The following is a 22,988-nucleotide window of genomic DNA, read 5'->3' on the forward strand; positions in this document are numbered from 1 at the left end:
CCCCATATAGGGGACGTCCTAGGTGGGACGACCGAAACCCAATGTCTGCATCCGAAAATGCTACGTCTACTTCGTCCGCCGCCGATAATGCGGCTCCCCGTGCGGAGCTCGACATCAGCAAGCTTCATGCGCTCCCCTCCGAACAACAGGACCTCTACCTCCTCACATTCACCTCGGACTTAGTCCAGCATATTTCGGGACTGGACAAGCCTCAGGTATCGTCGCAGCAGAAATTCTTGAAAAAGGAGCTCTTCAAGATTCTCACCTTGCCGTCACCAACGATCACCCGAGTCATTCGCAACAACCTGGGACGCTGCTTCGGTGCTATCTTCGGCAAGGGCGATCGCGGGGTTCTTTTCGAGACAGTGACCGACCTGCTGGGGATTCTGAATGCGAGTAAAACTGAGGCAGAACTCAAAACCAAGTTCGCTGCAGCTCACTGCCTGGGAGAGGTATTCGCGGTCGCCGGAGAGAGTGTCTTTGCGCAATCCGGTGTAGTCGTGTCAAGCTTATTGAAGCTACTCAAAGCCTCGAGCAACCATACGGGATGCCGTGGGTCAGTGTTTTCCGTGCTGCGGAAAGTAGTGGTTGGCTCTGGTGTTCCCGTCGACGAAGCTACAGCCCGAGACATCTGGAAGCAAGCCCGCAATGCCGCGACCGGGGACAAATCGACGTTTGTCCAAGTCCACGCATGTCGCTGCCTTGAACAGCTTGTGAACACGACTCCATACTTCGATAACGGGAATGACTTTGATCACTTAAAGGCCGTGGTTTGGAAGGCAATTGACAGTCCCGTGGCCCCCGTTCGACACGCCGCTGCAGCCTGTCTCGCCCGTGCGTTAGCCAAACTGCATGCGTCGGATACTCGAATCGCTTCTGTGCCGAAGCCTAAGAAATCCAAAAGACTATCACGAAAACCAACAGCGAAACCGACGGAAGACGACGAGGAGGCCGAGGTTTCAGAGTCGTCAACTACCAAGAAAGCAGATACACGTCTATTCTTTCTCCTTCCGGACCTCCTTCGCCAGCTTTCTACACAATACCTCAAGAGCGCGACTTCTAATCGAGCTCGCGCTGGCATCGCTGTATGCTATAAACACGTCTTGCGCATTCTAGGTGACAAGATAATTGAAGATCGCTACGGCCAGATCGCGACTCACCTCCTGTTCGATCTATTGAACCATCCTACGGTAACGTACAACCGGTTCCGACTTCTGATGACAAGGAAGTTTGTCAAAAGCATTCTAGAAGATACTGTTGGTCGTGAATCGCTCCGAGAGACTAGCCAACTGAATGCGGCTAAATGGTTGATCAACGATGTGCTCAAAGATTACCCTCAGGTGGTCCAGGAGCGGCGTGAGCCAAGCAAGCACTCTTTGACTAGCGCTCTGAGCGCACTTTCTTCTCTGATTGTATCCCTTGGTTCTGCATTTGCTACTCTCGCTGAACCTTGCCGTGAGGCTTTGCTTCAGGTTCTGTCTCACCCCAGCTACACCGTCCAAATACATGCAGCGCATTGCTTGCGCAATTTCGTTCTCGCCTGCCCGCATCAATTGCTGTCCTGTGTCACCATCTGTCTGAATACCTTGAACAGAGAAGTTGGCCAATTGGGCACTCCTCGACAGTCGCCGCGTCGATGTGTTGGTTATGCCAATGGTCTTTCGGCCATGCTAAGTACATCTCGACTGCAACCTCTGTACGGGTCTGTTGATGTGTTTTCCCGTGTATTTACTCAAGCAACCGAACTTCTGAAAACCAGCAGCAACTCCGAGTTACGTGCCGCCTGTACGCAAATACAAGTCGCTTGGATCTTGATTGGAGGTTTAATGCCCCTCGGGCCGAGCTTTGTCAAAATACATCTATCGCAGTTGATGTTGCTTTGGAAGAATGCACTTCCACTTCATCTGAGTAAGGAAAACTCGACTCAGCGTGGAGTATTGGAGATGAGCTTTCTTGCGCATGTCAGGGAATGTGCTCTAGGCGCACTACTGGTCTTCATGGAGTTCAATAGCAAATTGATCACAGCGGACGGTGCGAAGAGAATCGCAGCAATGCTTCAGAATACAGTTGACTTTCTCGAAGACCTTCCGCGGCAAAAGTCCGTAAATGATTCATCACAGCGTCTCCACCCATCGCTGCAGTTGCACGATATCGAAACGATGGTCCGACGACGTGTTCTGCAGTGTTTCTCCAAGCTACTTCACGTCCATCCCTTGAGTCGTGGCGACGTCATCTCTCAATCTAGCCTGTTGAGTCTAGCAATTTCCTCTTTCGCAGACCCCGATGCTGCACAGGCAGGTCCTCTGGAAAGCTCGATTGCAGCCTCATCCGCGCAATTCGACACCTTATGGGATCTCTGCGATAACTACGGGTTTGGGGTGACGGGTATCACCCGTGATTATGTTCGCGCGGCGCTTAATGGCAAGAACGACAATGAGAATGGGCCATCATGGTCGGCAGTCGATTCGGTAGATCAAAGTATCGATGACGCCGTAAGTACAAGACAAGACATAAGTACCTGCTTCTGACTTTGTACTGACATGAACAGTTGACGTTCCCAATCTTTCCTGCAAGCGAACACGACTCGGTCCTGCTCTATTCATCGAGACAAGGAGATTGCCTTGTGGCTGATCCACACGCAACTGGTGTCGTAAATGCGGCCATCGATCTCTTCTCCGTGGCTATTTCATTGCACGCCCCTAAGGTTCAGGAAAGCAGTGTAGAGCAGATTGCAACATATCTCGCGTCGCCCAGCCTTCAGCGAAACCCTGGCCGCAAGGCTGCTATGGTAGTCAACGTTGCTGTGGCGCTTCTCCATGCCCTCAAAGTCTCGGTCAAGGAAATTGGCCCCGGAGCTGGGAGACTCAACCCCGCCACTGATAAAGTCCTACAAGAGCTTGTTCAGGTGAGAAATCAGTGCCTTAATGTTTGCAGACAAGACGGAAAGATTAATGATGACAGAAATTCGTCACTGATCCCGACCTAATCGTCCGAACAGTCGGCGCGGAGGCGCTTGGACGGCTGTGCGAGAGCTCCGGCAACGCCTTCACAAATACACAAATTAATTGGCTTGTGGATAAGATTGTTGAAAATAGAGAGCCTAATGCCCGCGCTGGTTGCGCTGCTGCTTTAGGTTGCATTCATTCCCAGGTCGGTGGTATGGCAGCTGGTCTGCATCTCAAAACCATCGTTGGCGTCTTAATGTCTTTATGTAACGACCCTCACCCAGTGGTCCACTTCTGGGCTCTGGGTGGTCTAGAACGAGTTGCGAACTCCGCGGGGTTGACATTTTCGCCTTTTGTTTCGAGTTCTCTCGGAATGCTCGCTCAGTTGTACAACGCGGATACTCACAATGAAGAGGCAGCTACCCTGGCTACATCCAATATTGAGATGACCTTCCTCACTCCTGTCCTCATCAGTCGCTGTGTTGACTCGCTAATCAATGTGCTGGGACCTGACCTCCAAGACATTGCGAAGACGCGAAACCTTATCCTCACCCTGCTCAGGCAATTCCAGCTGGAGGACAACTCGGCCCTGGTCACGGAGAGTTCAAAGTGCCTGGATCATCTGTCACTATATGCGCCGACATACGTCGACTTCTCTGGATATGTCAAACGTTTGCAGGTTGAGCTTTCTGCTGATAATCCTCTTATGAGGGACGTGGCTATCCGAGGCCTTAGCAACCTGATGAAAAGAGACGCCGCTTCTGTTATCCGCACCGCCACTCCGGCGCTTGAAGAGGAAATCTGGCTTGCGTTTGACGATACGCCTGAAAATCCAATTCTGAAGGGCATGATCCAAGATTGGATGCAACAGACAGCGCTCGAAGAGACGGAGCTCTGGATTCAGCGCTGCCACAATACCTTGACCAAGACGCGCGTCAAAGCGGAAGAGCCGCCTCTTACGTCTGCTGTGAAGCCATCGGCTAACGATATGCCGGATGACGAGGTTGCAGGTTTTGCGTCTGCCATTGCTGGAGCCGGACAGCCCGATGGGGCCCATGACGCAGTATCCGGACAGGAACTGCTAAAATGGCAAACTCGAAACTTTGTTATGAGTTGTCTGAGTGAGCTCCTGTGTATCGTCCAGGAGGCTATCCTGCCAGACCAAGCCATTCCCGCTGAACTTGCTTTACAGCAGAAGGTCGGAGACATTGTCAGGATGGCGTTCTCGGCCTCTACAGCAAATGTGATAGAGCTCCGGATCTGGGGACTGAAGATTATCGACCAGGTCCTAAGAGTATGACTCCTGCCTGTTCCCGTCTTTAGAATGATCTTACTGACATCCGACCGCAGATGTTTGGAAAAACTCCAGACCCGGACTTCACGGAGGCGTCTCTCCTTGAGCAATATCAGGCCCAGATTGGATCGGCTCTGACCCCGGCGTTTGCTGCTGACTCGTCTGCCGAACTTGCATCTGAGGCCATCAATGTCTCAGCAACATTCATTGCGACAGGCATTGTGACGAACGTAGAGCGAATGGGCAGGATTCTGAAACTTCTGGTTCTTGGCCTTGAGAATTTCTCTAGTGAGCATGCTCATCAAGCTTTTGCATCGGTCTTTGCTAATGAACCCAAGATAATCTGGATACAACCGAAATCGGCGAACTGAAAGGGCTCAATTCCAATGCCAGGGTCATGGTCAAAATGGCGTTGTATTCTGCCTGGGCACGGCTGCAGATTGCTAGTACCGAGCAAGAATATCTGAATGAGGTCGTTCAGCCATACCTTACCAAGCTTACGCCCCTCTGGCTCTCCTCTCTTCAGGAATACGCGCGGTTGAGATTCGAGCCAGATATTTCGGGAAGTCTGGGCACAGGACCATTAGGGGGCGACTTGGACGAAGTGTACGCTGCACTGAACCGCGAGACACTTTTGAAGGTATGGATAAGACTCGACTGATAAATGAACGCCGTATATTAACTTCTTATATCTAGTTCTACCAAGATTCCTGGTTGAACCTTGTTGATGCAATTGCTGGGTTGGTCGAAAAGGATATTGATTTTGTTTTTGACGCGTTAGACGGCAAGTCTGATCTTGAAGAGTCGAAAAAGTCGGATGAGGATGAACAGGATGCGCCGAAAGGAGAAATCGGAAGCAAAGGCCACGATATCAATTATCGCGACGAGCCTGTCGCTTTCTTCTTCGTTCTCTTTGGTCTTGCATTTGAGGCTTTGGTTGACCAGTCCACCACCCCGTCACAAAGACTGGAAATTCTCCAGGCCCTCAAGAGAATCCTACGACCAGTGATCTCCGGCAACGCAATCTACCAGGACGCTATCTTCTCGGAGACAATGGACTCACTTGATCGCCTCGCTCTGACTGAAGGCACCCCTATACAGAACGTGATCGTGGAAATTGCACGCAACCTCTCTTTAGACCATCCGTCAGCAAAGGGAAGCGAGGGTCGAGATGACCATCTTTCCGATGACATCGAACAGCTTTTCGAGTTGACGAGAAGCATCATCCTTGTCCTTGCGGGACTACTACCTAACTTGCGCGAGTCCACGCCTCTCGCACGGTTCAGTGTGGGATCAGAAGACGCTTTGTCGCTCATCCGGCTCTCCCTCTCCTCGCTGGTCAATGTCGCCTCGATATTCCCTTCCATTATACGCAATGACCTCAACGCATGCATCCTACATATCTTCAGCACAATTCTAGCGACGGGGCTATGCCAAGCTGAGGTAGTCCCCCAAGCTCTGCCCACATTCAAACATTTCATCAGCAGCGTCAGCAACAACCGGGACTTTGGGCCAGACGACCCCGAGAACCTGGCCGTTGTGTCTCGCCAGTTACGCGGTTGCCTGACTCGTTTCCTCGCGACGCTGACCATCGCCCAACGGCGAGAGTCCGAGTCGTCGTTACCCTGCGCGAAGAATACGCTTTTGGCAATCGCTATCCTGCTCACCACCGGCGGTCACCTTATCCCACCGCACGACCCAGTCATCCCCTGCGTCCTAGACGAACTACTCGACTGCCTCCAGGACGTCGGTCTCGCCAACGTCGCCGCGGGCTGTATCCGCTCCATCCTCCTAACCTCTTCTTCCAAGTCTACCACCAGCGAAAGCATCGCCCGCTACCTCACCCCGCGCCTCATCGGCTTCTACGTCGGGTGCCCCAAAGAGAACGGTGACGTGGCCAACGACCCGGAGAACTCTAGAACTATCACCGCGCGCACCCTGATCTCCTGCGTCACGACCGCCGTCTTCTCCGCAGACGCCACGCCCACTGCCATGTCCCTCGTCATGTCTGCCCTCCTCGCCCGCGCTGACCGCGAGGGCCCGGCCGTGTACACCGAGACATCAGCTCACCTGCTCGAGCTCGCCAAAGCCAATCAAGCCATCTTCCGCGCATTGGTGTCCACCATGCAACCCGCCCAGAAGACCCTCCTCGAGGATATCCTGCGCAGTGCCGACGCGACCTCCGGCGCGGGGACCAAGCAGGGCCGCGACCGCGCATACTCGGACCATGAACAACAGAGCATGCCCAGTATTGCCCTGCGGATGGACTTTTAAGACGTCACGCACCCTGTCCTCCTTCTTGTCCTTACTACCGCGTATATTCAAACCCTCTCCGCCATCTCATTCTTGTTCATCAATTGCAAATTGAACACTTGTTTGTTCTCCTCATTTATCACTTCATCCTGTCCAGAGATATGTATTTTCTTCTTCACATTGCCTCCCGTCATCTTTTCATGTCGATGTGTTGTGACTTTGTTTGATCCCTCTGCATATTTCCCCCCCTTTTCTTTTCCCCTCCGTCCAATCTCTTAGAGAAGGTGGAGAAAGGGCATGACGTACATGAGTTCTTGTTGATTTAACTTGTTGATGTTATATGACATTCCATGCGCCAGGATAATGTGGAAATAATTGGCTTCGAGTAGAGGAAGAGTATTAATCCCCATCTTCTCCCTTCCTACTCAGTTGTACGCAGATCATGATAACAAAGTCATTGCGCGAATGTGGTTCTGTTTTTTTGTTTGTGCTTTTTGGCTTGTTCTGTTTGCTTCTTTGCATATATGAAGAGGTCTAGACTAAGCAGATACGCAAGGGGATTATAGAGGCGTGCATAATCGTTGATAGAACATAATGCGATGTAAACTGTATTTTTTCTATCTATACGCTCAATCGGGCTATTTGGGTGTGAAACAATGTGAAGAAAAGGGGGAGGGGGAGGGGAGGGGTATCGACATGACTCAGCGGCGTAGTAGCGGTTGGCCAGTTGGGGGAAAGGACAAGACAAGCGAGTATGTATATGTTCAAGGCAAGATCACGGAAGCAAGGAGAATCTATATGGATATGGAAACAGTGAAGTCTGATCGATCAGGTCATCCGTCAAGCCCGCCGCCAAGAGAGGGAGGGGAAGTCTATGAAGTGGGAAAGGTGGTTATGTTATACAGTGGGACTAGGGGTGTGTCAAATAGAGGCACTGGCGAGATTCGAGCCCTAGGCAAGCTGCGGTTCACTTAGCCCAGAGACTCGCCCAGATGGATCATGGTCGGGGCCGGGGTCGACTTGGGCTTCCGGACGGGGTCCGGAGTGATGACCCGACTTTCCTTGGCCTCGTTGGGCGGCTTGTCGGCTTTCTGCTTGCTCTTCTCTTCGCTTTTGCGGACGGAGTAGTACTTGAGGAAGAGGATGATCATGACTGCTGCGCGCGTCAGCATTTACCCTGAATAACAAGACGGAAGGGGGGAGGGGAAGGGGGAGGGATCGGTGAACTCACAAGCACTAATGGCGATGGCCATCGCGGCTCGCCTGGTCAGGATCCACCGCAGGCCCTCGATCTCGCTCTTGCCATCACTGTTCAGCGACACCGTGATCTTATAGTTGAGCTCCTGCACGGAGGTATCGATGTTGCGCTGCTGCTCGCGCGTCGACATCTTGTGGTCATTGAACATGCCCTTGATGTCGTCCTTCAGCCCAGCGAGTTCCTGGTTCAATCGCTGCGAGAGGATGTCCGCCTCGTGCTGCAGCTGGGTCCGGGACGCGCGCTGCCGTTGCATCTCGGAGCCCCGGGCCATCTGCAGCGAGGACTGAAGCTCCGAACACGCCGCCTGGAACAGGTAGGATTCGTTCTCCACGTCGGACTTGGAGGTCAGGCTCTGTTTCGCGAGGTCGAGGTTGCTCTGGAGGATGCTGCGGACGGCCTTCATGATCGTGATGGATTGCTCGTCGGAGAAGCCGCTTTTCGAGAGGTCCCGCACCAGCGAGTAGGTGTCGAAGTAGTGCACGTAGGGGGCCGGGGAGAGGTTGGGGGGGTTGCTCGTCGGGTCAGGGGCGGCGCCGCCGCCCGTTGTCAGGTAGGAGGACGGGGACGGCATGTGGAGGACGCCCTCCAGCGGATTCTGCTTGAGGATGTGCGGGTTGAACGGTGTTTCCTCGAGCGAGTGGCGTTCATTGTTGCTAGTATTGGTATTGTTGCTGCTGTTGTTGTTGATGAGTATGGGGACTGCCTCTTTACTAGAGGCGGTATCTTGGAGATCGGAGATCGTGGGCTCAGTGTCTTTCTTGGGGTTTGGCGTCGATTCCAGCTCCGCCTTCACTGGAGTCACACTGCTTTCACTGGGCTGTTTCGATTTCGTGGCTTTGTCTTTGGGTTGGGGAGGATCGACCTCAGGAGCTTGGGTCTCGTCCTCTTCGGGCGATGACTGTTCTTGCGGGGCAGGGTTCGAAGTGCTTGTTTCCTGGCCTGGGGATGCGGGAGCTTGTTTCTCAGAGGAACCGTCTTTGGGCTTCAAAGGGGGCGGGAGGTTGGCTTCTGCGGCAGGTCCGTATCGTCGATGGTAGGTTTCTGGGGCGTATCTTCGGGCAGTGTGGAAGGGGGCTTGCTGGGAGCTGGAGTATGGAGCGCGAATGGAGCGGTGGGTCGTGGGTTCGCATGATCGGACCGCTCGCATCAGGTTCGGATAGAGGAAAGGAAGCCTAGGAGTGGCCATGGTGAAGGAATTGAAGGTTGAGCAGGGACAGTAGAAGAGTTCAGGAAGCACTGCGAGCAACAACCAGCCTCAGCATGAAAATGGTCAGAAGGAGATGAACGCATTGCCTTTTCCCGCGGCGAAGTCATTGTCACCGGAGGAAACGTGACGTGGGCGGTGAGTTTCCCCCGCGGACACTACACCTAATGTGGACAAGTCTGTAACTAACTATACACGGATTGCGATTGGTCTGGATCCATTTGTGCAGCTCTAAGAGTGGTGTGAAGAATGCCTTTATATACAAGAACGATTGTACACCTGACACCTTATGTCTCGATCTTCTCTGCCAGGAGACCGAATAGAAGGTAGGTTCGCTCCCAGTGCTCGTGGGCCGCTTTGTCAATCTTTTTCGCAACCTGCAATTGAGGTTCAAGCTCTCCGCGAATCGTTTCCAGTACGTCCGCCAAGTGGCTCGTTTCCAAGTCACCAACTTCGAAGGCAGATTTGAAGTAAGAGGCGTCAAAATATAGCTGGACCATGTGATCTTGTAAATATTTAAAGGGATCAGCGTTCTCCATCTCAGCCTGCGGCTTTTGCTGTGGACTCTCATCCCCGTTCAGATCTGGCGGTTCGCCATTGTTGACTTCCGCTTTAGAATCAGTAGCCCCATTCTGAGAAGAAGATGAGTTCAATTCTTCCATCCTGGAGACAATGGGTTTGGCAAGTTCTTTCTGCAGAGCTTTCTTGAAGCATCGAACGGTCGAAGCGTCCCAAAGCCCAGGGCCATACTGGCTCATAGATTTCGTTAATCGGCGCAGGAATTTGAACGCCGATGGTGACGGTTGCACAGGGATTGCAGGGTCACCTTCCCAGAGGGAACGACCTGGAACTCCTCGAGAGTTTTCAATTGAGCTAGCTGGCGGGTTCCATGGCCGCGTGTGCGCCACTATCTCGGTAGCAAGTATCTCTTGTAATTGAGGGATAACACCATCAGCGAATGTGTAGCCCGCCGGGATAAAGCCGACGGGAAGTTCTCTCTGGATAAGCCTGATGAGCTTGAGCAGAAATGCGACCTGCTCATTCAGACTCGTTTTCTCGAGCGCTTTAAAGATCTCGCAGAACGAACGATCAAGAGTCTCGAAAGCTTCCTTGATAGCAGCCTCGAGAGCCTCCCGCAGCAACCGGGGATCATCATCGGTCAAGATTGCCGGAATGTCCACGTCTAGATCTTCATCCTCGCCTTCATCAAGAATATCAGACCATCGAAATTGGCGCAAACCGTCGATAGAGCTTTTGGACTTGTCTACTGTCAGAAGCCAAGCTTGGTACTTTCCGAGAGACGTGATGATGTCCCCGTCTCGTCCCAAAAGCCTATCCACAACAGCTTGTTTAAAGTAAGCGGAGCCATTGGAGTAGTCAGTTGAGATGAGGCTCTCGTCCCATAGTGAGTGAGAGTATGTGTGATCCAAATTGCTCCAGCCCGCGATGGTAGAAGCAATACTTTGGCCGAACTTGTCCAAGTCTTTTGCCTGGTCCGCTAAAATGCCGGTGAGTCGTTCGTTCAAGACAGACCTGATGCCCTCCAACACCTGCAGGGACGAGTGGGCGGGCGTTGAGCTCCGAGAGCCTAACCACAATTCTAACACTTGTTCACGAAGTGTAAGGAGTTTGGAAAAATCCGACCAATTCTTCAATGACTCTCGAGCCCCTTGCATATACTTCTCGAAGGCGGCTTCTGACCACGTCTTGATAATGTTATCGACTTCCGCCCTGGACAGTTCGCTGAGTTTGATCCAAGGAGTGAAGTTGCTGACGTCTGAAGTTACCCATCGCCCTAAGACACCAAGGTCCAGATCGTCCAGGCCGCAAACCTCGGGGTCTGTGAGAAGTGGCCGCGCTTTCAACTTGTTCAGTACGTCAGACAGCCGCCGCGAAAGTAGGATTCTGGAAGTTTGTAACGTTCGAATGTATAGGCGCAAGCTGTTCAGGATGTTCTCGCCTGAAGGGTCATTGAGTTCGAGCTGGCTCCCAATAGCGTCTAGACGTATCTGATGGAAGTACCGGATAGCATCGTCTGAAGAAGAGCTGGTGGCTAGGCAATAGGCAGCCAAAGCTTCAATGATTTCGTCCGGCGTTGACTTGGCAGGGACAAGGCGCTTATCGACTCTTCGCAGCAGGGTTCGCCGGAGGGAAGCCAGTTGATTGCGAAGGTTCTCGACGAAGGGTGGCACTGTCGGTTGTTGTGATAGGGTCTTATGAAGCAGCCGTGAGATGACCATGAGCTTGGCGACGAGTAGGAGCGGGCCTCGCCGTCTGAGGAGTCTCGACATCGACACTGCGGCGCGATGAAGTAAGGCAAGCTGGCCTGTGAGGGCGCGCTCGGAAGAATCTGGTACCAGCCATCAGTATATAACGAATCGATCGCGCACTTCGAAACAGCTGCACCTTTATTCGACGCGACTGCCTGGACATGAGTGTACGTTTTCTCCATTAACCGCGGGTTACACCTTCGCCCTATGTCTGCCAGCGTTGAATCCACTTCCTCCATCTCACGATTCATGGAAACGATCTTCTCTGCGGTCCCCACAAGCTCTCTATATCGCGTGCTATATGCACAAGCTACAGTTAGCCGCCTGTCAATCTCTATCCTGGGGCAACCACGGCATACCCAACCAGAGCTCGGAGCCTCTCCTTATTGCTCGCAATGTCCCGCCGCAGCTCCTGCTCCACGCGGCGCACGGTTGGAATTGGATATTGGAATGCATCCTGCCATGATTTCAGGCTCTGAGGATCCGGACTGTCTGAAGCCATGGCAAAAAAAAAAAAAAACAACGGAGTGTTTGGCAAAGATGGCCAACGACTGCCGAAGAACGGTGACGCCGATAAGGCCGGGGGGGTCCTTTGGATGTTGCTACGCAGGCCAGAACGAGTGGATGACGATCAGTTGTGCCTGAGGCAGCACGTGGCATTGTCCGTCTGGGAGCCCACTATTCCCCATTTGGCAAGGAACTTGACTCACTCCAAAAAAAAAGTGGCTGCCCCGCAGACTGTCTTTGCGATCGACAAGGGACCATTCTTTCGGCAAATACAATCTCTCATCTAACATCGCATTACTTGCACATTTTACGTCGCCATGCCGCAAATCGACCCTCCAGAGACACCTGCCACAGACGGATCTCCCTCCGAACCCTTGACAAGGCTACCCTTTCCTCCGATTACATACTCCCACATCTTGAACTGCTCGTATCACAGCTGGCAACCTCGGTACGTTCGACCCATCCCCGGCCAGTCCCTGTCGAGGCGTACTGACTGAGACCCTTCTCATTCTGCAGGTACCGGTCTTTTGTCCCCAAATCTCGAGTAATTCCCCTCAGCGCTCAGTTCGTCTCCTACCTGCGAGCCGACGGAATTGTTCTGCCGCCGGAGGCTGCCCCGCCCACGGACGACGATGACAACCTCGACACCTTCTCCGACGATGGCGAGGCCGAGGAGGCAGACCCGTCTGTCGAATGGCCCGAGATCCACACTCAAATCAAGTCCACGATCAGCGAATACGGGGGGAAAGTGACACCGAAGCTGAACTGGAGTGCTCCGAAAGATGCAACCTGGATGTCGGCCACCAACGACTTACAGTGCCGCACGCCCAACGACATCTACCTGCTACTGAAGAGCAGTGACTTCATCACGCATGACTTGGAACATCCCTTCGATGATTGCGTCCCCGACACTGCCGCCGTCGCTGATGCCGCACCCGCCGACGCCGCGGCCTCCGAGACTCCGCCCGAAGTCCCCTACCACCTCATCCTCCGCAAATACGTCAACTTCAACCCCTCCCTCGAGTTCCGGTGCTGGGTGCGCAACCGCGTCCTGCTTTGTATCTGCCAGCGCGACCAGAACCACTTCGACTTCCTGTTCCCCATGCGCGATGCACTCCGGTCGCGCATCCAGGCGTTCTTCGACGACAAGCTGAAGAGCACCTTCCCCGATCCGAGCTTCGTGTTCGACGTCTACATCCCGCCGCCCCACGAGAAGGTCTGGCTGATCGACATCAACCCATGGGCCGAGCGGACCGATTCGCTGCTGTTCAGCTGGCTCGAGATCCTGACGATGAAGGACCCCGTCGGTATCCTGGAGGAGGAAGAGAACGATGGCGCGGAAGAGCAGTTCGTTCGGTTGTCTCTCCGTGGTGCCGACAACGGTGTCAACGGGGCAGTGGATGAGGAGGAAGAGGAAGAGGAAGAGTCGGAATCCGAGGACGAGAGCGGGAGCGACGATGACGATGCCCCGCTGTTCGCGGAGTTCCGGCTGGTGAAGCGAGATGACCCCGAAGCATATGCTTTCACGACGCCACAGTATTCCGCGCATAAACTGCCCAAGGAAGTAGTAGATGCCTCCCTTACTGGGCCCGGAGGCATGAGCGAGTTTCTCGGGCAGTGGCAGGATATCCTGGCCAAGCAGACCCAGGAATCCGATTCGGACGCGTGATGTCTTATGATGAGGGTATTAGGTTAGGTGCTGGTGTTAAGGCTTCGAGGGCGTTCTTGAAAATAGAATATATGATATCAAATTTAGATTTATGAATTCAACCATTGTTGAGCTGTCCACAATACAAACTCAAGAACCCCCCCGCGCTTGAAGGATGTATCATTCAAGCGTGGACCCATCAGCCACACAGCGCAATATAAGCACAATCTCCTCAACGAGAACCCCCGACCAACATCTCACAATTTATGCTTCTTCTCCCCTGACGCCAATTTCCGAAACTCCTCCTGCGGCACCCCACTCATGAACCGCTCCAACCCAGCAAACACCTCCAACCCATTCTGCCGATCCAGCACCTCCCTAGCCGGTCTCCGCACCAGCTCCTTGATCCTCAACAAACTATCCTGATTCAAATGCTCGCCCAACCGCTCCTCAACCTCAGCGAGCACCTTCCCCAAGAACCCATCGGAGTCGTCTGCCCGCCCCGAATCCGCGGCGACGACGCCATTCACGAACCCGGCGGCGACCAGCTCCGCGCACGGGATGCGGCGGCTCATCAGCAGCGCCTCGTTGGCCTTGGCGATGCCCAGCCGCTCGACGAAGGCGTGCGACGCCCCGCCCTCGGCCACCAGGCCCAGCGAGGAGAACGGCGTCAGCAGGAAGGCGTGCGGCGCGGCGTAGATGAAGTCCGCCTGGGCGATTAAGGCCGCGGACAGGCCGACGGCCGGCCCGTTGAGCGCCACGATCAGGATCTTTGAGTGGTGCGCGAACGTCCGCGTGATGTCCAGGTTGTTGGCCACGAAGCCCCGCAGCAGGTCGCGCCGCGCGCTGGTGTTTAGGCTGCCGCCGTTGGGGCGGGAGATGGTTACGTCGGCGCCGCTGGTTGGGGAGTTAGTTGGGTTTGAGGTACGGCCGCTCGGGCAGGCGGAGGACGAGAGTAAGGGGGAGCGCGGAGACTCACGCGGAGAAAAATCGTCCCTTGCCAGTTAGAATCGTGATGTAGATGTCCTTGTTCGCGTCGGCTTCGCGCAGGCGTTCGCCCAGGAGGTAGTAGAGGTCTTGATCAAGGGCATTGAGTTTCTGGGGTCGGTTCAGGGTGATGATGGCGATTCGGCCTTGGTAAGTGATGGTGATGAGGCTCTCATCGGTCATGTTGAATGGACTTGTGCTAGTGGTAGAGCGATGTATGCGGGGAAATTCCAGTTGTTGATGTATGTGTCTATGCACTTTCTGCGGTGATATGAGACAAATGCGGTCGATAAATTGAAACCACACGATCTTGTGCGTCGAAACCGGTATGCAACGAGGCTAAATGAGACCAGATTAATGCACCGGACATCAAATTCTACGGAATAAAGAACAGGGAGGGAGGAAACCGCCGGTATATCTATTCCGGGGAAATATTGGGGCTGCAGAACGCTAGGCTTATGCGGGGAGATTCCAGCGGGCCGAGCATGGAACAAAACAAGCCGAGGCTCACGGCACCGCCAAGTTCTTGGTAGCACGGGGTCACATGACCTCTCCTGGCTTCTGCTGCACGTGGGGTGTTTGCTGCGTTTGCACAGATCCCGGGCTTTGCGGCGGGTTCGGCTTGTTAGAAGCTCCGTGAAGATAATCGTATCGGACCATTGGAAGCATCACCAAAAGTTCTCGCCCCGGAGACTGACTGGCTTGAGACCGGACAGACAACTATTCCCAGAATCAATCTAAACAGATCAATCCCAACACAACCACAAAGCATACCCGCACATACGGCATCGGACTCTAATACATCCCCCCTCCGCTCCGCCACAAATCGCACAAAATGTCTTCCATCCTCCGTAAACTCCAGGGTGGAAACCTCGAGGTCTTCAAGGTAATCCCCGCCTGCCTACATGCATATCCTATGCCCATGGAAACCGAACACCAACTAACTCTAACCCTTCTCACCTGCCAGTTCGGAACCTACATCCTCTTCCCCATCGGCTGGATGTACTACTTCGGCACGAACCTCGACGACCGCTTCACCATCCAGGGCTTCTGGCCCACCGCCGAACAATCCCACAAGATCCCTCTCGAGAAGGAGGAGATCGACCGCGAACTGAACCGCATGCGCATGAACGATGCCATCCGCCGGGAGCGGAGACAGCGCGAGGCGGAGGCGGAGGCGGAGCTGCAGCTGGCTCAGGCCCGGGCGCAGATGGAAGGATCTGCCAGCGCGGAGTAACTTCTCCTTTTTGAGTGATGTGATGGCTTGTTTGTTTGTTCGAGCGGGGTGGAGAAAAAGGCTGCGGTGTGAGATGGATGCTGCGTATGCCGAGGTTTCCCTTGACATCCTGACCCGGGGACGAGCAGACTCATTCTTTGATTGATGGGCTTGCGGTGTATCCCTCAGCGGATAGTGGGTTGGTGTGGGCATCCATGTCCGCTCCGATATGGTGAGTTCGGTACGTTGATTATGTACACTCTCTGGCCGGGGGGTTCACTTGTTTTTTATTTCTTTTCTTTCTTGTTGTATAACACTCTTCTCTGAGCATGACCGGAGTTGTATATTTGGGATTGGGGACTGTTTTTTTGTCGGGAGTTCTTTCTTTTAGCTGCAGGACAAAATTGGACTTCGATGCTTATTGGCAGTGTATGTTCAGTATCGGTGTCTGCATGTCCGAATCGCACGGATACGCTGCGCTGTAGCTACGATATGTAGTCTAGTTTACAATCCGCGTTACAGAACCAAGCTTATTCTTCACGGTGCCATCGACGAACAATGTTCGGCCAAGTGGCCGCGGAGGCATGCACAACATTCGACAGGCTTTATACGGATATTCACTCATAACAATAGCAGCCTCGATACAGTATGGACAGGAAGACGAGTCGAGGTGGAGAGCTCTAGGAAAAGATCACAAGGAAGAGGATCTAACGATGATGAACGCCTAGAATGCGCCGGCCCAGGGAAGATTGTATCGCTCAAACGCCATGAAACAACGTTGCAACGGTATCATGAACCAAGAGGTAGAAGAAGCTGCGCTTTTATCGTGCAATGCTGATGCAATTCATGCTCGAGGGCGAAAAGATGTGGGGGTGAATTAAGAAGCGGTATTAATGGGAATGGTGGTAGCAGAAAGAATGGTAATTGGCCCCCACGGTATCACAGCTGAAAATGCACCTCAGCAAACAAAGTGCATCGTTGTTTCCGAACTTCCGGAAGCCGAAATCCGAGAAGAGGTGGGGAGATAGAAAGCACATCAGTGCGCAGACCAAGGCAACGAAGGAGGTCAGAGTTCGGCAATCGAATCGGTGACCGTGGCAGCTTGGTTTTTGGCTGTCTCATAGAGGACATCCAGAGTCTGAGTGCCGACTTCGCGGAATACAGAATTGATGGTCGGAAGGTTCCCGGAGATGAATGGACGTTCGCCGACCCAGTAATAGTATAAGTGGCTGTAGATGGCTCGGATATGATCGGGCAAATAGACGTAAATGCCGGTGATAATCATGGTGAGGAGGGTGAGGAGGAGAGAGTCTTTTCAAGTTCCCGCGTTAGCGCACCATATCTTGGGGATTGGGGGAAATAGTTCCTTAAGCATAGATCGCTTCGGAGGGACACAGCTTGACATACTAAAGATGAACTTTTCGGTGGGAGTGAGCATATACACGGCGAAAGTCACCTCATACTGATAAATCTTCAGTCGCACCCAGCGCACGAGACTCGTGACAAGCCAAAGCAGGAATGTCATTGCTGTGAATCCGCCAATTGCGAACGCGTGCGATCTGACTGAGGATAGGCAGCTGATAAGACTGATTGAGGAATATGGTGTGGCAATCAGGCGATGGTGATGTGGGGAGAGTCGGCTTCAGGGGATCTATCGCGGATGCTCTTAGGAGAGATGCACTCTGTTGAGCAGTGGTTGAAGAAGGGATGAGAACAAGTAGTGCCAAGATCTACCAAGCATCCATGATCTGACAGACAGAGAGACTGACAGCTGAAGCAAAGCAGCGATGGGCTGAGGAAATTATAGTCTAGGCAGACAAGTAAAATGGCCGATAGGTAAGCGGGTGAGACAACGGAGTGCGGGTTGAAGGGATCTCCGTGGGACAAGAAAAGGTTCACAAAAGACTTATGCGCAGCCGGTTGAGAAGACAAAGAGCCAGTAGGAGTACCAGGGTAGAAGTGAAGTGGCAGGTAACTTGCCCTTTGTATCTCCGAAAGTGGGGAGGGGGGGGTAAGGGAGTGGAAAGAAAAGGAACAGCAGCTGTACTCTGAGTAGAATGGTTGGGAAATCCGTTAAGATTGAGTAGGCCTCAAAAAAAAGCAGTAGGGAGCGAATGGAAGACTAAATCGAAGCCCCCGTCAAGTCCATGCTGGATCTGGACACTGTTTCAAATTGGCCGCAGGACACTAAAGCAGATAAAGTGTCGACCAGACTCAGGTTCCACTAAGGGTCCAGTCCTACTGACTGGCAGTCTACTGTGTACTGAGTAGCATTCATTTTATGCACAGTTTTGCTTCTCGTACTCGTATCGTAACGGCAAGTTTGGTTCCAGAGGCTGTGCTCGATGAATGATTGGCGTGTCACTCCATGAATCCACAGAAAAGCGTACGTCAGCCTTTCCACTAGCAGAGGATTTTCTATGGCTGTACAGAAACAATTCAGAGTGCAATTCAAACCTCATCGGGACACAACGCCGTGAGGGTTCCAAATGCACGGCCACTGTTCGACTATGAGGGAATGTTGAATGAGTGATGGTATATCAGGTGTAATAATGAAGGTTGTCAAAGTTCAAGTTATTGAAGAAACTTACTGTAAGTAGTACTCAGTGTACTGAGTTGGTATGGTAAGGACATACCATCAATACATTACAAGCAAATCATGAGCATTAAGTTACGAGTATATTGTAGGCTTACTCACTGCACCATGTGCTCCGTAGCTACTACTGTCTTTACTACTGCCATAACTCCCTTCAATCACCATGTTTCGTGCCTCACAACTAGCTCGTCATACTAACCCCCTCACACTCATCTCAACTCCCAATCTCTTGCGGCGGTCATTTTCCCTCTCCGCCCTCTCTCTGGCTGAGAAGCCACTTCCTCCTCGCCTGAAGTTTCAAGATGCCGACTTGACGATATCATACCTGAAGGGCACCGGTCCCGGTGGTCAAAAAATTGTACGTCACTCTCAAGGAACCAGCCATTCGGAAACCTTTTTTTCTTTCCCTTGTGCAGGGCCATCACGCGCTAACTCATCCGCCATGGTCTGTCCAGAACAAAACCAATTCCGCCGTCCAGATTATCCACAAGCCCACTGGCATAGTGGTCAAGTCGCAAGCGACCCGATCGAGGTCGCAAAATGAGAAATATGCTCGTCACATCCTAGCGGATAAGGTCGAAGAGCTGCTGAATGGGGACAAGAGTCGCGCCGCCATCAAGGCCGACCGCGCGCGAAAGAAGAAGGCAAGTAAGGTGAAGAAGGCCCGGCGCAAATATCGTGAGTTGGAGAAGGGTCGGGAAGGAGCAATGGAAGAGCTTGAGGGAGTGGAGAAATCTGACGAGGGAGAACACGATGCGAGCAATATTGACTCCCCTTGTCAAGAAGGAGAAACAGCCCACGAGCTTTCGGAGGCACAAGAGCCTGAGCAGAAGAGATAAACAAGCCCCCTAACCACCCTTTCCCTGGAAGTTACAGCAGGTCCTGCAGCTTTTCCGTTTTCTCCATACATTCTAGACAACGCGCTGCGAACCGGCACGTCAATCGAGATGCATACGCGCCTTTGTACATACAGATTCAATTACATAAAACCATTATAGCAGATTGAAAATGTTCATTTATAGTTCATCAGGACATACAGGGAGGCTGCTTGCTCCCACATACTATTTCCTCGCCATGGTTTATTTTAGGGGAATATGCAAAAAAGAAATTGAGGAACTCCAGCAAAGTACCCAGCCTTAGGATGACAACCCAAGTCGAAGTTGCTTATGCGATGTAACTGGAGAGCACGCGCTTGGCATCCTCTCCTAGACGCTCTTGAACGAAACCAGATATCCGACCACTAGACTTAGCGTCCGCTTCCTTCAGGTACTTGCCCGTCCACACCTTGAGATCAGCACCGGTCTCGGGCCAAGGATCACGAGGCACGGGCCGAATGCTGTTCAGCGCGGTGAAACCGACACCAAATGCCATGTCCTCGACATCGTGCTCAGCAATGATGTCGTCCTTGCTAGCAGGAAGAGGAGGAAGCTCCAAAAGTTTGAGAAGAGCCTCGCAGGTAAATGCCCATCCCTTCTTGTAGCGGCTGGCAAATGCCTCCGAGTTGGCCAGAGTCTTGGTGAATGACAGCACGGCAGTCTTGCGGTCCAACGGACGGGCAAGCTTCTGCGTCTCTGGAAGGATAATGTTCAAGTAGATAGGCGTGAACAGGCTTTGAACATAGATTAGCATGCAATTTAGCGGTTACTGGACGGAAAGATTCTTACTCCGGTTGAACCTTGTCGACCACCTGGATGAAGAAGTCGGCGCTGTAGCCCTTCTCGTCCTGTGCGGAGACAAAGTGGAAGAAACGAACGAATCGAATAGTAAGGTTTTCAGTCTTTGAATTCTGGAGACGAGTGAGGATGACCTGCATGATAGAGACGAAGTATTGCTCAAGCGTCGCACTGCGGAGCTGTCAGCGACATGTATCATTGCGAGTTGTTGCTGGATAGTCGACTTACGGCGGGAAGCCTGTAACGACCGCCTCCAACAAATCAAATCCATAACCTTCGTTGGTCTTGGTGGAGAGCAACTTCTGGAAAATACCAAGGATAGGTGCAACTTGATCATTTTGCATGATGTACTCAGCACCACGAGGAATAATGCTGGACAATAGCCGCACCAGCGCCGGAATGTTACCCTTGGACTCCCACATGACAGGCATGAGAATAGGTCCAATCAGGTTCTGGTAATAGCTCGGCAGGGTTCCGGAAGGATTGGCCTCGAGGAGAGCAGCAAAAAGCTGGAAAATGTAAGGCATGAACTCTGTAGATATATCAGTATTAGCAACAGTCCGTAAGGGTTTATGCTTGCAGACTATATTACCTTGAACATCGCCTTGCAGAATTTCAGCAAAAGGCGTGTAAAGAGCTTGCTCAAGTTTCTCCGGATTTGCAGGGGCGGCGAAACTGGGAAAAGGTCAGTGCTTGAAGCGCGGATGGCCAGATCGCGCACATACCGGATAAAGGCACCTAGAGCTTCAAAGTGGAAGTAGTAGAACCTAGGGTTGCTGGGGTTGCGGCTGATCACAGTCGTGATGTTGATCAAGTGCTGAAGGACACTGTCAGTGTGGGGAACAACACCCTCCTTGATGACGATAAGAACCCTCATGGCACATCTCATCAAGAACTCATTCTCCTGAACCTTCTCGGGAGCGGGGTCCTTTTCAATGAGGGAGAAAATGTGTTCAAGTAGATCCTTAGCCAAGGGAGTGATAGTACCAGGAGCGATAATCGGCTGGCCCTGGGCATCGGCAAGGTAAAGAACTCGCTCGACAGCAATAGCGGCGTAACTGTACACAACAAAGTTCGAAGAACCAAGCTGGTTGACAAGCATGGGAAGCACCTCTTGCCACTGCTCCTTGGTTATGATGCTCCGGAAGAGGTACAAATACTTGATGGCATCCACCTTGAGAATGGGGTGGACTCCCTCACTGTTCACAAGATCGGCAGCAAGGTGCTTCTGGAAGTAATCGGTGATGCTAATGAGCGAGTTCGTGGCTGTTACACCGTGACTGGCAGTAGCAACTCCCTTGGCTGCGATTGCGGAATAGAGATAAGTGGCGGTATCCTTGGCCTTCCAGTTCGAAGCAGGGTCCTTAGCATACTCCGCAAGGTAGTGCTCCGTATACTTGAGGACAACAGTAGTGACGGATTCTTCAAATCTCTCAGACAGCCGGCGCAAGAAGTCGGTGGCGGCACGGCGTCTGGTATCGCTGTCGGAACCCTCAAGGTCACGACGGATGAACTCGATGGGCTCATCCTCGAAAAGCTCCTCGTCGGACTCGCGCAAGCTAACGTTGGGCAAAATGACCTTCTCGATGATCTGGCCAAGCGTGCCCTCCGCTTGGAAGACAACTGCGTGCTCAGACATGCCAGCAATGGAAGTCAAGAACTGCAGAGCTCGGCTAACCAGAATGTCGTATTTGGTCTCCTGCCCAACGGTGGTCAGGAAGTTCCAGGAGCTGTCGACAAATTGGCCGACATGAGGCTTGAACTCATCCATGTACTTCTGGACATACAGAGTCAAGACTTGGAAAATCCCGGCGCGGGCGAACTCCAATGGCCCGGCTTCGGTGTCATCATCGGTGTGCAGCAGTTGGTTATCGTATGTGAGGTACTTAAGTAAAAGTGAAGCTATCCCTGAAATATTTTCTTCGAACATGGGTGGAAGATCGTGGCAAGAGAGGTCGTACATCAACTTGACCATCAAGTTGAGCTGGGTAAATCCCTGGATGAGATTTTCTTTGTTGGCGGTGTTTTGTTGGAGGAAAGCATCCAGGCCCTAAAATCAATCAGCTCAAGAACACCGCAATTTTGTATTGGAAGACAATGACGGTAGGGCATTCCGGAGTATGTGTACCTCGAATAGAGCCAAGAAGGGACTGCCGAATCGCTCGAGAACGTGATTGATTTCACTGTACAGCTCGTCCGACCGGAACAATGGTCTCCATCTCTTGAAGATTGAGTGCGCAACTTGTAGAACGCCGTTGTTGACAGTGGGGTTGGTCGGTTGGAGCCTGGAAACAAGATCCTATTGGTGTCAATTGAGAACCCAGCAACGGGTATGTGCTAGCCATGACTTACATCCACTAGGGTATCCCATCTCTCCCAAAAGTCACTATCCGCAATCACGCTGACAGCTTCTCCGAGCTGGCTTTGGATGCCTGCAGGCACGGAGATCATCAAACTGATCAACTCCCGCTTGATCGTGGCAACCTCGTCCGCTTGGAGCTTGTAGTTTCCATCCTCGTCGGTCCAGTTCCTCTTAATGAAGTTCTTGAAGCAAAGCGAACTAGCCAGGCGGGTAGTATAAGGGTAGGTGGCAGAGGCAGTAATCTGGAGGAGCTGCAAAGAGAAGCCTGGCTTTTGCTCCTCCTGGCGGAGAGCAAGTTCGGCTGGAAAAAAAAGTTAGACATACGCTTTGGGAAGTGCACGAATGACCATCAGAAGTTTTTAATAGGGCAGAACACGGAAATTAAACTGCAGCATCAACAGGAAGATAGAAGACAAGACTAACCTTGCTTGTTTTGCCTTGGGTCCAAACTTGCCTCAAGGAGCTGCGCAACAGCCCCAAGACCGTCAGCCATTTTGAGGAGTGGGGTAAAGATCAAGATGCTCAGACAATGACAGAGATGATAGAAGCTTTATCCAAGGATTTAGGGAAATTGGCTTGCTATCAGCAGGAGACTATCACTTTTTTTTAGAAAGTGGGCAAAGCTCCGTTTGTAAATCAAACGATATGTTCAGGCAAGATGGTTAAGGTTAAGTGAGAGCCGGAGGGAGCTAAAGTTCTGGTTTGGGCAGTTTGTTTGGCGGTTGCTTTGCAAAATCTAGGCGGTGAAAGACAAACCCACCGCGGGGTGATTTTG

General features: G+C 52.5%; 9 protein-coding genes across 9 annotated transcripts; 4 read left to right on the forward strand and 5 right to left on the reverse strand.

Moving 5' to 3' along the window:
- Positions 1-41: 41 nt before the first annotated feature.
- On the forward strand, positions 42-6,513 carry BO82DRAFT_374116 (AP-1 complex accessory protein LAA1; the record flags this gene model as incomplete). The annotated part of the gene is made up of 9 exons (XM_025637401.1): positions 42-2,031; positions 2,068-2,102; positions 2,142-2,182; positions 2,219-2,492; positions 2,549-2,905; positions 2,962-4,239; positions 4,296-4,527; positions 4,578-4,879; positions 4,936-6,513. The coding sequence occupies 9 exons, from the start codon at positions 42-44 to the stop codon at positions 6,511-6,513; spliced, it is 6,087 nt and encodes a 2,028-aa protein (XP_025492506.1).
- A 575-nt stretch (positions 6,514-7,088) lies between these two features.
- On the reverse strand, positions 7,089-9,004 carry BO82DRAFT_334217 (uncharacterized protein). Its single transcript, XM_025633254.1, has 2 exons — positions 7,724-9,004; positions 7,089-7,645 (listed from the first exon to the last, which is right to left on the reverse strand). Exons 1-2 carry the CDS (start codon positions 8,934-8,936, stop codon positions 7,464-7,466), a joined length of 1,395 nt encoding a protein of 464 aa, XP_025492507.1. The 5' UTR covers positions 8,937-9,004; the 3' UTR covers positions 7,089-7,463.
- A 161-nt stretch (positions 9,005-9,165) lies between these two features.
- BO82DRAFT_383072 (uncharacterized protein) lies at positions 9,166-11,737 on the reverse strand. The gene is made up of 3 exons (XM_025637987.1): positions 11,584-11,737; positions 11,361-11,521; positions 9,166-11,304 (listed from the first exon to the last, which is right to left on the reverse strand). The coding sequence occupies exons 1-3, from the start codon at positions 11,724-11,726 to the stop codon at positions 9,242-9,244; spliced, it is 2,367 nt and encodes a 788-aa protein (XP_025492508.1). The 5' UTR covers positions 11,727-11,737; the 3' UTR covers positions 9,166-9,241.
- Positions 11,738-11,966: 229 nt separating this feature from the next.
- On the forward strand, positions 11,967-13,509 carry cdc123 (cell proliferation protein CDC123). The gene is made up of 2 exons (XM_025633255.1): positions 11,967-12,179; positions 12,248-13,509. Exons 1-2 carry the CDS (start codon positions 12,049-12,051, stop codon positions 13,398-13,400), a joined length of 1,284 nt encoding a protein of 427 aa, XP_025492509.1. The 5' UTR covers positions 11,967-12,048; the 3' UTR covers positions 13,401-13,509.
- BO82DRAFT_353859 (dodecenoyl-CoA isomerase) lies at positions 13,490-14,821 on the reverse strand. Its single transcript, XM_025635068.1, has 2 exons — positions 14,359-14,821; positions 13,490-14,276 (listed from the first exon to the last, which is right to left on the reverse strand). Exons 1-2 carry the CDS (start codon positions 14,547-14,549, stop codon positions 13,637-13,639), a joined length of 831 nt encoding a protein of 276 aa, XP_025492510.1. The 5' UTR covers positions 14,550-14,821; the 3' UTR covers positions 13,490-13,636.
- Positions 14,822-15,020: 199 nt separating this feature from the next.
- On the forward strand, positions 15,021-16,091 carry BO82DRAFT_353860 (uncharacterized protein). Its single transcript, XM_025635069.1, has 2 exons — positions 15,021-15,252; positions 15,334-16,091. The coding sequence occupies exons 1-2, from the start codon at positions 15,202-15,204 to the stop codon at positions 15,601-15,603; spliced, it is 321 nt and encodes a 106-aa protein (XP_025492511.1). The 5' UTR covers positions 15,021-15,201; the 3' UTR covers positions 15,604-16,091.
- A 130-nt stretch (positions 16,092-16,221) lies between these two features.
- On the reverse strand, positions 16,222-17,405 carry BO82DRAFT_65505 (serine palmitoyltransferase small subunit family protein). Its single transcript, XM_025641437.1, has 2 exons — positions 16,990-17,405; positions 16,222-16,893 (listed from the first exon to the last, which is right to left on the reverse strand). The coding sequence occupies exons 1-2, from the start codon at positions 17,105-17,107 to the stop codon at positions 16,649-16,651; spliced, it is 363 nt and encodes a 120-aa protein (XP_025492512.1). The 5' UTR covers positions 17,108-17,405; the 3' UTR covers positions 16,222-16,648.
- Positions 17,406-18,301: 896 nt separating this feature from the next.
- On the forward strand, positions 18,302-19,176 carry BO82DRAFT_353862 (peptide chain release factor family protein). The gene is made up of 2 exons (XM_025635070.1): positions 18,302-18,536; positions 18,634-19,176. The coding sequence occupies exons 1-2, from the start codon at positions 18,342-18,344 to the stop codon at positions 19,015-19,017; spliced, it is 579 nt and encodes a 192-aa protein (XP_025492513.1). The 5' UTR covers positions 18,302-18,341; the 3' UTR covers positions 19,018-19,176.
- Positions 19,177-19,342: 166 nt separating this feature from the next.
- On the reverse strand, positions 19,343-22,879 carry BO82DRAFT_431849 (putative chromosome segregation protein Cse1; the record flags this gene model as incomplete). The annotated part of the gene is made up of 8 exons (XM_025640741.1): positions 22,637-22,879; positions 22,204-22,514; positions 21,980-22,150; positions 20,577-21,901; positions 20,444-20,526; positions 20,080-20,383; positions 19,843-20,022; positions 19,343-19,787 (listed from the first exon to the last, which is right to left on the reverse strand). Exons 1-8 carry the CDS (start codon positions 22,704-22,706, stop codon positions 19,343-19,345), a joined length of 2,889 nt encoding a protein of 962 aa, XP_025492514.1. The 5' UTR covers positions 22,707-22,879.
- Between the last annotated feature and the right edge of the window lie 109 nt (positions 22,880-22,988).

This window comes from Aspergillus uvarum, assembly GCF_003184745.1.
Source record: "Aspergillus uvarum CBS 121591 unplaced genomic scaffold BO82scaffold_23, whole genome shotgun sequence".
In the NCBI taxonomy this organism is placed as follows: domain Eukaryota; kingdom Fungi; phylum Ascomycota; class Eurotiomycetes; order Eurotiales; family Aspergillaceae; genus Aspergillus; species Aspergillus uvarum.